Source organism: Oncorhynchus mykiss, chromosome 24 (genome assembly GCF_057628025.1).
Source record: "Oncorhynchus mykiss isolate SJ-2025 chromosome 24, ASM5762802v1, whole genome shotgun sequence".
NCBI lineage: Eukaryota > Metazoa > Chordata > Actinopteri > Salmoniformes > Salmonidae > Oncorhynchus > Oncorhynchus mykiss.
The window spans coordinates 20,992,390-21,006,143 of record NC_143045.1 but is presented as its reverse complement, the minus strand read 5'-3'; the positions used below and the strand labels follow the sequence as shown (position 1 = coordinate 21,006,143).

At 45.1% G+C, this 13,754-nt stretch overlaps 1 protein-coding gene across 8 annotated transcripts in view; it reads left to right on the top strand.

Moving 5' to 3' along the window:
- LOC110503964 (protein turtle homolog B) overlaps positions 1-13,754 on the top strand; it is a 74,017-nt gene that overhangs the window by 9,423 nt on the left and 50,840 nt on the right. For all 8 annotated transcript variants that reach the window (XR_016491493.1, XR_016491491.1, XR_016491492.1 and 5 more), the window contains exon 2: positions 11,786-11,983. Coding sequence is in view for 4 of the 8 variants with exons in the window: in XM_021582652.3 (XP_021438327.3) it covers positions 11,786-11,983 (198 nt within the window). In the remaining 4 variants the exon portion in view is untranslated. The remainder of the gene's footprint in view (positions 1-11,785; positions 11,984-13,754) is intronic.

Genomic DNA, 13,754 nt, shown 5'->3' with positions numbered 1-13,754 from the left:
CCAGTTTAGGGCTGATTCCAGTTTAGGGCTGATTCCAGTTTAGGGCTGATTCCAATTTAGGGCTGATTCCAGTTTAGGGCTGATTCCAGCTTAGGGCTGATTCCAGCTTAGGGCTGATTCCAGTTTCGGGCTGATTCCAGTTTAGGGCTGATTCCAGTTTAGGGCTGATTCCAGTTTAGGGCTGATTACAGCTTAGGGCTGATTCCAGTTTCGGGCTGATTCCAGTTTAGGGCTGATTACAGTTTATGGCTGATTACAGTTTAGGGCTGATTCCAGTTTAGGGCTGATTCCAGTTTAGGGCTGATTCCAGTTTATGGCTGATTCCAGTTTAGGGCTGATTCCAGCTTAGGGCTGATTCCAGTTTAGGGCTGATTACAGTTTAGGGCTGATTCCAGCTTAGGGTTGATTCCAGTTTAGGGCTGATTCCAGTTTATGGCTGATTCCAGTTTATGGCTGATTCCAGTTTAGGGCTGATTCCAGTTTAGGGCTGATTCCAGTTTAGGGCTGATTCCAGTTTAGGGCTGATTCCAGTTTATGGCTGATTCCAGTTTAGGGCTGATTCCAGCTTAGGGTTGCAAAATTCCCAGAATTTTCTAGAAATTCCCTTGTTTTCCAGAAATCCAGGTTGAAGAATTCTGGAATTCCTACTTATTCCCTCCTGATTCCGGGGAATCCTACAACCGGGATTTCGGTAAAACCAGGGAACCTATTGAATGTTCCTGGAATTTTGCAGCCTTATTCCTGATAATAAGAAAGAGCATTTTTTCCCTCTGTTGTCATCACTTTTACGTATAGATGTTATCAGTACTCAGTTAGAGATTTTGGAGAGGTTGTTAAGTAACCTACTTGACATACAGGTAACTGCCAAAATAATGGAAACACTTGAGTAAATGAGGGATACAAAGTATATTGAAAGTGGGTGCTTCCACACAGGTGTGGTTCCTGAGATAATTAAGCAATTAACATCCCATCATTATTAGGGTCATGTATAAAAATGGTGGGCAGACCATTATTTTGGCAACCATAGCTATGCCCCCATAGGATGACATCCACGGGGCACGAGTGGTAACTGAATGGTTTGATGTGCATGAAAACAATGTGAACCATATGCCATGGCCATCTCAGTCACCAGATCTCAACCCAATTAAACACTTATGGGAGATTCTGGAGTGGTGCCTGACAGAGTGTTTTCCAACACCGTCATCAAAACACGAAATAATGGAATTTCTTGTGGAAGAATGGCGTCGCATCCCTCCAATAGAGTTCCAGACACTTGTAGAATCTATGCCAAGGTGTCAGCTCATTGTTGAAGCTTTTCTGGTTCGTGGTGCCCAACACCCTATTAAAACACTTTATGTAGGTGTTTCCTTTATTTTGTCAGTTTGCTTATTGTTAATCTTTGTTCAGGTCTCCCTCTCTGTGAAGAGTGGTTAAAGGTTCATTCATTTTCCAGTGATGTTAGACTTCTCCTTTATTCAACTACAATACCACTCTGTGGTGCCCAGGATCCTGCATGATCAAATACATAATGTTACCATTTATAAAGGTCATGATTAAGTCTCTCCTCTCCCATTTGCTCTGTCACCGTCTGTCTTTCCTGCCTTCTGCCTCACCCTGCATCACTATCACTGTAATGTATTCCTCTCGATTGCAGTCTGTGTTTGTCTTTTCATATGGTTTATGTTTTTGTATTAGTGCCACAAATCCAGATTTCTTTAGGAAAGCTATTTATAGGGCAGCTATTACAATGTTTGTTTGATAAGTAGCTCAACGAGGATAGGATTGGCTTTTGTACTTGTATGTCACACTTTGATGTTAGGTTGTCAGTGTGTTCTGGGATGACTTATATTCAACACCAGTATTTTTACTGAGGCTGACTGTCTGGTAGTACTACGCTGAGCTTGGGTTTGACAGACTCCATGTGGCGCCAGTGGGTGTAACTGAGAGTGAGTCACACAGCTTCTGGTCAGTCTATGACGTTGGTTCACTCATATCATTGTCTCACACTGCCTGTGTAGGAGGTGGTCATCTGTCATTAATGTATGTGTCCCTGTATGTAAGTGTCCATGTTAGCTATCCATGCTGTTTCTCTGTGTGCAGCCTAGACACTCCTATCCATGTGTCCTGACTACACTCATTGCATTGCACCTCATTGCCACACACACCTCCACACACACACACACACACACACACACACACACACACACACACACACACACACACACACACACACACACACACACACTGTTCTCTGATGTGACCTTCAGCACATGCAGGCTGGCATTCAATTACCACCCTGTCAGTGGCCCATCCAGCCCAGTCGCTGCACGTCCTTGAGATTCATTCTCTACTCTAGTCTATATTCCATTACATCCAGGACATTGTGTGTTCTGTCCAGTTTAATCTGTGCTCATATCCTTGCATCACATACACCATAACCATGTGTGTGCTGGTACTGAAGTGCTTGTAGTGTCATATTCACCTTTGCTCAATACCTGATTTCATATCACAGATTATCGTGAATTAGAAATTTGTGACAGGCACATGAAAAAGTTTTTAAAAATTGTGTCCACCACACAATTTTCTTAATAACTAATTCCAATTTAATGTGGCTAACTTTAGCTAGGTGGCTAACGTTAGCTAGGCTAGGGGTTAAGGTTAGGATTAGTGGTTAAGGTTAGTGTTAGGTAACATGCTAGCTAAGTAGTTAAAGGGTTAGCTAACATGCTATCTAAGTAGTAAAACAAATTGTAAGTAGTTACAAAGTGGATAAAATGTTGTCCATCATGTGATTTGAACACGCCCCGTTTGGGTTGCTAGACATTCACATTATGCGCCCACCCATCCTCCCCAAACAAACCTCCCTCCTATCGTTTCTGTCTTAAGTAACCTACTGCCTTTATCTGTGATTAAAATGCACTGTATACTGTATAATGTGGTGGACACAAAATGTTTTACTTTTTGTGTGTCATGAATTTCCCAAGTAATTGGTGTCTATTTCAGGATAATTTGTGATAGTGGGTTGTAGTGCTGTAGCACTGCCAGGATCCAAAGCACTTCTGTTTCCCATCCACTCCCTTGTAATGTTTTGATGGTAGATTTGTCACAGATTGAGTCAGTGTCAGGAAGATGATTTAGGCATCCTGGGGTGACATGAAAACCCCAAGTCTCCAAATGTAGTACATTTATTATGTATATTTATTCAGATTTTATATGATCTCTTATTACATTGGACTTCGATAATGTCAAAATATTTCACAGCTATTGTTCTAGCTGCATAATTACAGCCCAAAGTTCCTGGAGAGTCCACACACGCAAATCTGTGATCATTATTGCAAGTACAGTAAAGGGTACTTTTCATGCAAGTGCCATTATCGTTGCTGCGGCTCGAATAGGCTGGTTGAAATCTCCAGCGGATTTAACTCCTAACTGTCCCCGATGTTCTACTGTGAACATTCATGTTCTGCTCTGGACAGATGCTGATTGACTCGGAACAGATTCATTTGATTGATTAAGTGAGCTGCAAAAGAAGTAGGCTGCTTGCAGTGAGTAACTGGCTTTAGTGTTGGTAGTGAACATGCCTATTTAACTGATGCCAAATAATCTGGAATTATTCTCCTGCATTGTGCTCTGGGACATAGACTGCCTCTGATTTAGCTAATTTACCTGCAAATGCAGACAGCAGCATAGTGTACTGGATAAAGTCGTCCCTTCAGGAATTCATTATGAGCAGGATCAGCACTACTGTTACTTGTAGTTAGGAGTTAGGATACTTGTAGGTAGTTGCTGAATTATATGTTTTCCAAGATGGCGTAGCAGTCGGACGTGTATTTGTCTTGTCCCGTCTTGTCCTGTGTACATATTCGTTTTCCTTGTTTTTCCCCCGTATATATTTAGTGTATATTTTAATCTCACTTTCCATCACCCCCATCAGAAGCTAGCCAGCTAACTAGCTACTAGCTAGTAGTCAGTTAGCCACTGCTAGCGGTCTTCACCGTTAACTCGGACATCAACCAGCTTCAGCTCGGTCAATACCTGCCAGTCTGCACAGCGCGATAACAACCCAGAGCATATCGGACTGCTTTTTCTCTACCTCATCACCGGATTCCTGCCACAAACCCTGGTCCATTATACTGGACCATCACAGCTAGCTAGCTGCATTCGAGTGGCTACTATTGGCCAATTCCTTTGTCCTGAAGCAAGCACCAGTTAGCCTTGAGCTAGCCTCGAGCTAGGCCCATCTTTGGGCTAGCTGAAGAGGTCTACCAGCTAATTCTTGGGCTTCAATAACTCTTTTGCCCATTGGCCTGGACCCTTTATTGCCAACACGGAGCCCTGCCGATCCATCACGACTGGTCTGCCGACGTAATTGTCCGAGATGGTTTCAACAGATTTTTCCATTGCGACGTCGCCGAAGGCCCATCTGCTAACCCCGGCCCGCTAGCTGTCTGAATCGGTGTGTCTCCAGCTCGCCTAGCATAGTAGCGACTACCGAACGGCTCCCTGACTCACCTACTGCTGCTCATTAGACCCTATGATCAATCGGCTACACATGCCTCTCCCTAATGTCAATATGCCTTGTCTATTGCTGTTTTGGTCATTTATTATTGTCTTATTTCACTGTAGAGCCGGCCCCCACACATGCGGTGACCTCACCTGGCTTAAATGGTGCCTCTAGAGACAAAACCTCTCTCATCATCACTCAATGCACATATTTACCTCCACTGTACTCACATCCTACCATTCCCTTGTCTGTACATTATGCCTTGAATCTATTCTTCCACGCCCAGAAATATGCTCCTGTTCCGAATGCACTAGATAACCAGTTCTTATAGCCTGTAGCCGTACCCTTATCCTACTACTCCTCCTCCTCTGTTCCTCTGGTGATGTAGAGGTTAACCCAGGCCCTGCAGCCCCCAGCACCACTCCTATTCCCCAGGCGCTCTCATCTGTTGACTTCTGTAACCGTAAAAGCCTTGGTTTCATGCATGTTAACATCAGAAGCCTCCTCCATAAGTTTGTTTTATTCACTGCTTTAGCACACTCCACCAACCCTGATGTCCTATCCGTGTCTGAATCCTGGCTTAGGAAGGCCACCAAAAATTCTGAAATTTCCATCCCCAACTACAACATTTTCCGACAAGATAGAACTGCCAAAGGGGCGGAGTGGCAAACTACTGTAGAGATAGCCTACGTAGTTCTGTCATACTATCCAGGTCTGTGCCCAAACAATTCAAGCTTCTACTTTTAAAAATCTACTTTTCCAGAAACAAGTCTCTCACTGTTGCCGCTTGTTACAGCCCCCCCTCAGCCCCCAGCTGTGACCTGGACACCATATGTGAATTGATTGCCCCCCATCTATCTTCAGAGTTCGTACTGTTAGGTGACCTAAACTAGGATATTCTTAACACCCCAGCCATCCTACAATCTAAACTAGATGCCCTTAATCTCACACAAATTATTAAGAAACCTACCAGGTACAACCCTAAATCCGTAACCATAGGCACACTCTTAGATATCATCCTGCCCAACTTGCCCTCTAAATACACCTCTTCTGTCTTCAACCAGGATCTCAGTGATCACTGCCTCATTACCTGTGTCCGTAATGGGTCCGCGGTCAAACGACCACCCCTCATCACTGTCAAACTCTCCCTAAAACACTTCAGTGAGCAGGCCTTTCTAATCGAACTGGCCCGGGTATCCTGGAAGGATATTGATCTCATCCTGTCAGTAGAGGATGCCAGGTTGCTCTTTAAAAGTGCTTTCCTCACCGTCATCGATAGGATGGCCGGGGTGTTAAGCATGTCCCAGTTTAGGTCACCTAACAGCACAAGCTCTGAAGATAGATGGGGGGCAATCAATTCACATATGGTGTCCAGGGCACAGATGGGGGCAGAAGGTAGCAAGTGGCGATGGTGAGAGACTTGTTTCTGGAAAGGTGGATTTTTTAAAGTAGAAGCTCAAATTGTTTGGGCACAGACCTGCATAGTAAGACATCTATCTCTGCAGTAGATTGCAACTCCGCCCCCTTTGGTAGTTCTATCTTGTCGGAAAATGTTACAGTTAGGGATGGAAATTTCAGGGTTTTTGGTGGTCTTCCTAAGCCAGGATTCAGACACGGATAGGACATCCGGGTTGGCAGAGTGTGCTAAGGCAGAGAATAAAACTAACTTAGGGAGGAGGCTTCTAATGTTAACATTCATGTAACCAAGACTTTTACGGTTACAGAAGTCAACAAATGAGAGTGCCTGGGGAGTGGGAGTGGAGCTAGGCACTGCAGGGCCTGGATTAACCTCTACATCCCCAGAGGAACAGAGGATGAGTAGGATAAGGTTACGGCTAAAGGCTATAAGAACTGGTCGTCTAGTACGTTCGGAACAGAGAGTAAAAGGAGCAGGTTTCTGTGCGTGGAAGAATAGATTCAAGGCATAATGTACAGACAAAGGTATGGTAGGATGTGAATACAGTTGAGATAAACCTATGCATTGAGTGACGATGAGAGAGATATTGTCTCAAGAAACATAATTTAAACCAGGTGAGCTCACCGCATGTGTGGGAGGTGGAACTAAGGCGTGTTGAGCAGGGCTAGAGGCTCTACAGTGAAATTATGCAATAATTACTAACCAAAACCTCAATGGACAAGGCATATTGACATTAGGGTAGCCAAGTGATCATAGGGGTCCAGTGAGTGGCTCAGGCTGGCCGGAGACACGGTGATTCAGGCAGCTAGTGGGCCGGGGCTAGCAAGCTAGCAGAAGCGCCTTGGAGGGACGTCGCGACGGAAGAAGTCAGTTGTAGCCCCCTCAATTCTCGGGCCGACTCTTTTCTCTGTATATATCAATGATGTCGCTCTTGCTGCTGATGATTCTCTGATCCACCTCTAGGCAGACGACACCATTCTGTATACACCTGGCCCTTCTTTGGACACTGTGTTAACAAACCTCCAAATGAGCTTCAATGCCATACAACACTCTTTCCGTGGCCTCCAACTACTTTTCAATGCTAGTAAAACTAAACGCATTCCCTTCAACCGATTGCTGCTCGCACCTGCCTGCCCGACTAGCATCACTACTCTGGATGGTTCGGACTTATAATATGTGGACAACTACAAATACCTAGGTGTTTGGTTAGACTGTAAACTCTCCGTCCAGACTCACGTTAAGCATCTGCAATCCAAAACTAAATCTAGAATCGGCTTCCTATTTCGCAACAAAGCCTCCTTCACTCATGCTGCCAAACATATCCTCGTAAAACTGACTATCCTACCGATCCTTGACTTCGGCGATGTAATTTACAAAATAGCCTTCAACACTCTAGTGAGCAAACTGGATGTAGTCTTATCACAGTGCCATCCATTCTGTCACCAAAGCCCCATATACTACCCACCACTGCGACCTGTATGCTCTTGTTGACTGGCCCTCGCTACATATTCGTGGCCAAACCCACTGGCTCCAGGTCATCTATAAGTCTTTGCTAGGTAAAGCCCGCTGAATATAAGTCTTTCCTAGGTAAAGCCCTCCTTATTTCAGCTCACTGGTCACCATAGCAACACCCACCAGTAGGACACACTCAGCAGGTGTATTTCACTGGTCATCCCCAAAGCCATCACCTCATTTGGCCGCCTTTCCTTCCAGTTCTCTGCTGCCAATGACTGGAACGAATTGCAAAAATCACTGAAGCTGGAGACTCATATCTCCCTCTCTAACTTTAAGCATCAGCTGTCAGAGCAGTTTACCGATCACTGTACCTATACACAGCCAATCTGTAAATAGCACACCCAACTACCGCATCCCCATATTGTTATTTATCTTGTTGCTCTTTTGCACCCCAGTATCTTTACTTGCACATCATCATCTGCACATCTATCACTCCAGTGTTAATGCTAAATTGTAATCATTTCGCCCCTATGGTCTATTTATTGACTTACCTCCCTAATCTTCTACATTTGCACACACTGTACATAGATTTTTCTATTGTGTTAAAGACTGTACATTTGTTTATGTGTAACTCTGTGTTGTTGTTTGTGTCTCACTGCTTTGCTTTATCTTGGCCAGGTTGCAGTTGTAAATGAGGACTTGTTCTCAATTGGCCTACCTGGTTAAATAAAGGTGAAATAAAAAATAAAATAAAAAAGATGTCTAAGAAGGTTGTTATCTTAGTTACAGTACTAAACTAATATAGGGCAGGCTATAATATATTGACTTGTCATCTTTCTGTTAGATGTATTGGTGCCTCAGTGATGACACCTGGTCTTTGAGAAAAGCTCAGCCTGTGAAGATATAGCGGAGGTTAGAACAGAGAGGGCCTGTAACATGATTTGCACAGCTGGCATTTATGTCTTGTTGAGAGCATAAATATGTTCCCTTGAAAAAGTTCCCATAAACACTGCCGGGTCACTGTGTCTCCATTAAGGAAATGAAAATGGCGGTAGCAGTGACTGGGCCTGTGCTGATCGTCCCCTTGTGATGATCTCATAAAGCGATTGGGGAGTTATTAGCCAGGCAGTATATTATCCTGGGTCTTTATGGTAATTCCTCTGGGATCCAAAAATAATGTTAGATAGAAACCGTGAACTCCTGAAACCTGAACTGTCTGCAGGGAAACAATGGGTTTCAGCACCGCTGTGCCCCAAGCCCAGAGTGTAGGCTTTATAATGTGACAGCATTTAGTTCTCAAGCCAAACAATGTGGATAATATTTCATATTCCTCAACTTGTGTGGATAGTACTTGGCCTGCTTGGTCTCTTAGGGATAGACCACGTGAATTTCATGTTTTCATGTGATCACATGTGAAGTTAATGTGATGAAATGTGACAACATGTAAAGTAACGTGAGAACATGAAACAACACGTGAAAACATGTGATCACATGTGAAGTGTTCAACAACAAAAAATTCTAGTGTGAAATGAAAGGGGTGGCTCATGTAGCTTAACCAGTGTTTGTAAAGTAGCTAACATAATATATTGCTTTTTGCTCATGGGTTACAGTTGATGATTACCTTAAAAAAACTCTGGAAGACACATGTTGAGTCAATAAAAATATGTTAAATTGATAGAAGAGGGCACGATTTCAGGAAACTGAGCCTTTTGAAGTATCAAATTCTCTGATAAGTCTGATAAGTCAGAAAAATACTTTGTTGTCCATTACAACTGAATAGATTAGTTTCCTGAAAATATATCCAGTCATTAGGCAGCTCCAACACACGGTAAAAGGGTGCTGTGTAAACTGAGAGGAGATGGGAGTAGTCTAAGATTGAAATATGGGGTGCGTAAAGTATACTGCACAACTAATATCTTATGAAGGTGGAATAAATAAGGGTGTTAAGGCCATCACCACTCAGTTCCCTCCACCATGTCTACCACCCTGCAGCCATCACCACTCAGTTCCCTCCACCATGTCTACCACCCTGCAGCCATCACCACTCAGTTCCCTCCACCATGTCTACCACCCTGCAGCCATCACCACTCAGTTCCCTCCACCATGTCTACCACCCTGCAGCCATCACCACTCAGTTCCCTCCACCATGTCTACCACCCTGCCGCCATCACCACTCAGTTCCCTCCACCATGTCTACCACCCTGCAGCCATCACCACTCAGTTCCCTCCACCATGTCTACCACCCTGCAGCCATCACCACTCAGTTCCCTCCACCATGTCTACCACCCTGCAGCCATCACCACTCAGTTCCCTCCACCATGTCTACCACCCTGCAGCCATCACCACTCAGTTCCCTCCACCATGTCTACCACCCTGCAGCCATCACCACTCAGTTCCCTCCACCATGTCTACCACCCTGCAGCCATCACCACTCAGTTCCCTCCACCATGTCTACCATCCTCCAGCCATCACCACTCAGTCCCCTCCACCATGTCTACCATCCTCCAGCCATCACCACTCAGTCCCCTCCACCATGTCTACCATCCTCCAGCCATCACCACTCAGTCCCCTCCACCATGTCTACCATCCTCCAGCCATCACCACTCAGTTCCCTCCACCATGTCTACCACCCTGCAGCCATCACCACTCAGTTCCCTCCACCATGTCTACCATCCTCCAGCCATCACCACTCCGTCCCGTCTACCATGTCTAACGCCCTCTAGACATCACCACCCAGTCCCCTCTCACTGAGTCAGATGCTACTGATGTTCTCCTTCCATTTCCTGCATCTATCAGTGTGTGTCCGTTGCTGCTTTGCACAGTTAAAATATTCACTGAAAGTGCCTAATCTTTACTTTAATTAAGCATGATAAGTCTATGCATATTTAGCTTTAGATTGCAATAATAGGTGCTCTTTACTCGTTCCCTTCCCTGTAAATGGTCTCTTCGAGTCTAACTTATAGGCTTCTTAGCCTCAGTATATTTACAATGCTTGTGTAGGCTGTGTTGCTGGTTTGTTTAGCTACGACTTTAGGTCTTAGCTACAGGCTGAATTGTGGTCATGTGCAGGGTCCAGTGACTCGGCGTATTGCACATGTGTTCCAGTGGGTCAGTCATTAACTCTAAACCATGTTTTTTTATGCTGCCTTGCACCGCTTACCAGAGAGGCACAATGGCAGAGCAGATTCTAGGAGTAAGGCCCGTGACTGGCAGACCACAGCTCCACTTTAACAAAAAGTGTAATTTGATTAAATCTGCTCTGTTTCAGTCCAAAAGCTGTGCTGGCTAAATCAAATAAAGTGGATTAACTCTTCTACCGGATAGAGCAGATTAAAATTGTAAACACAATCACTGATTGATGCATAGGACCTTCAGGGGTGGAGCCTGTAATAGAGGTACAGAGGCTTCATGACTGTTTAATTGGAAAGGAACAATGGCAACCGTAGCACTTCCTATTTTACACAACACTGACATTGGTTTACACACTCAACACAAGGCAACCTACCTAGAGAATCGTACTGCTACCTTTTCCCCATCCTGAGGCGGAGCCTTTCTTTACCACTACTGTACTTGGATGCTGTACTTCCTGAAAACATTAGTAGCCATTATGCAAGTAATAGTCTTAATGAAAGCGCTAAGTTATTCAGCCTGTGTTTCTGGAGAGTGAATCGTCAGCATGTCTCTTGATCCCTGAAGCGATGTTCCCCCCCGGGGCGAGGGGATGTGGGGTGAGGGAGGGTGGAAGGGCGGCAATGCTCAGTCTAATGGAGGAGATCCAGAGATCCAGGCTGGCTCAATGAGAGCAGAGCGGGGGAGGCAGCTGGACAAAATCCATTCCCAGAGTGAGCGTTCTGCTGAGGCAGGTAGGCCGACCTTTCAGCCGTCCGATAGGTCAACCCTCGGCAGTGTGCCTGGACATCCATGGCTAAACGCCAGCCCAGCCCTGGTACCGCTCATAGTAAAACCCATATGAGCAGCAGCCAGCTCTGATCAATAGAGCTGCCTGGGCTGGTAACTTATTTACAGTACTGTAGGCGACCTACGCCTCAGACAGAATTCTCTCTCACCAGGAGAGATGACGACAAGGGAACTGTACAGAGCCAGACTGTCCTGTACTAGATCCATATAAGTACCTACCAGGGTCTATAAGTGGGGCCAACACTGTAGGCAGGGGTGTTCAATCTTAGTTTTGACGAGCTACATGGCCTGTTTTTTCAATCACTGTAGCTGTAATGGAATTTGTGTTTTATAGGCACTGGGAAACTAAGCAGCAATATCTTCTCTGCTTGGTCAGCACAGCTGTAGTAGTCGAGAACAGTACAGCACATATACTGTACCATTACCTCCCTCCTTCTTTAAGGGACCCTCTGCTCTTTGGTTAAAATAACCTCTCCTATTTTTCCCCCTAGTTGCCCACGGAGTGAGAGAGGAGCCCCAGTTTGTGACGGCGCGCGCTGGAGAGAGCGTGATCCTGGGATGTGACGTGTCCCCTCCCCTGGACGGCCAGCAGCCCCCCTACGTGGTGGAGTGGTTCAAGTTCGGAGTGCCCATCCCCTTCTTCATCAGCTTCCGCTTCCACCCTCCTCATGTCGACCCAGAGTACACCGGTAAGAGTCAAGCCGACTACTCTCCTCATGTCAACCCAGAGTACACCGGTAAGAGCCTTTCACCCCCCCCATGTTGACCAAGAGTACACCGGTAAGAGCCAAGGATCTAGTGAGCATTTGCCATGTAGCCTGGTTCCAATGCTATGAAATTACAGAAAAGAACAGAACAGAGGCAGCACTAACGCGCTGACGCACATTGCAGCTCAGATTAAAGTGTATTGTGGGGACAGATGCCATGTTACAGTAGAGCTGTGATAGTGTGATAATGGTTGAGACTGTGCCATGGTTCATGAGAACCTCCCCTGAGTGTTTTATGGGACTATATCCTCTCTGTGTCTACATGGAGCTGAGTGTCTGGAGTGTCTGAAGATTACCATGGCCCACTAGGCCAGAGTGGCCTGCTGCCTAACACACGCATGCACAAACACACACAAACACACACACACACATGCACACTGTATAAGATCTGCCTGGCTGGCTATTCTCATGAATCCCCATTTCCCATTTCTCACCAAATAAATAATTCATCTGGGTGGAACAGAGATTAAATGTACTGTCATTGCCCGGTTAGACTGGCTAGTCCTGCAAGGCAGTCAATGTACTGCTATATTTCTGGGTGTTAATGTACTGTATTCTGCCTATATTTCTGTGTCTTAATGTACTATATGAATCCTATATTTCTGGATCTAAATGTATTCATGCTGGAGATAAGAGGTTTCGGATTGCCTTTTACAGTAGCAGAGCTCGTATGTGGGGGTAAGCTAGCTTCTCATGCCTCTCTGCCTCTATGTCTGTGAGCATTAAATGGGCATACCTGAAGACTGAAGTGTATTTTGTAATTCCACTATGACCTTATCTTTTACAAGGGATTCTATCTTAGATTATGTTAAATAATGGGGTTATGGTTCACATCATATGTGTTGTATTTATGTTGAAGTGGATTGGGAGTGGCACACCTCTCTCTTGCAGGGAGGAAAATACAGACTTTTACTGTTCGACTGAATATTACCCTTCGGCAAGTGTCTTAATCAGTGCTAGACAGAAATGGAGTGCTCCTCCTCTAGTGTGTTAGCCAATTGCCCAAGGTGATATGCAAATCTAACATTTAAAATCAGCTATTTTTGCACCAACTAACGCAAAGACACAATCAATAATGCAGACACTATGATATTTAGTTTGTGCATTTTTAGTTAAAGATTTTTGGGGACAGGCTGGTCTTACATCTCACCCAAACCCAATTCCCAAGCTCTCCTCCAATCAGAGCCAGGGAAAAGCCTGCAGAGGGATTATGGTCTTTAAAGAACTGAACGTTTAGCTGCATGGCTTTCTTTAGCTCTACTCTCCTCTCCTCTCTCTACAGCTATTGCAGCAGTGCAATGGATCGAAGCCTATGTGTGATATTAATAAACCCAGGGGGCAATATTCACTGTAGGCAGCAGTAGTGTTAGATTACAGTGTGTGTGAATGCCCTGGAAGGGCTGGTCCTGATGTGTACATAGTATTGTTAATTCTGTTTACAGCACGCCTCTCACTCGGTGACAGATTGAACCTGAGGTCGATCCCTACCCTTCACGCCACCACCTACCCTACTCAGCACTTTATCACCCAGGCTAAAATAGACCTGACTTTTAAAGCCTCGCCTTTTTACTGCAAGACTGCAGTCTCCCTCTTTCCTCTACCCTCTTCCCTTTGCCTTATCGATTTCCTGCTCAACAAAAACCCACCGTTTTCTTTGTCAGTTATCGCAGCCATCCCAGTAAAAGGCTATCTA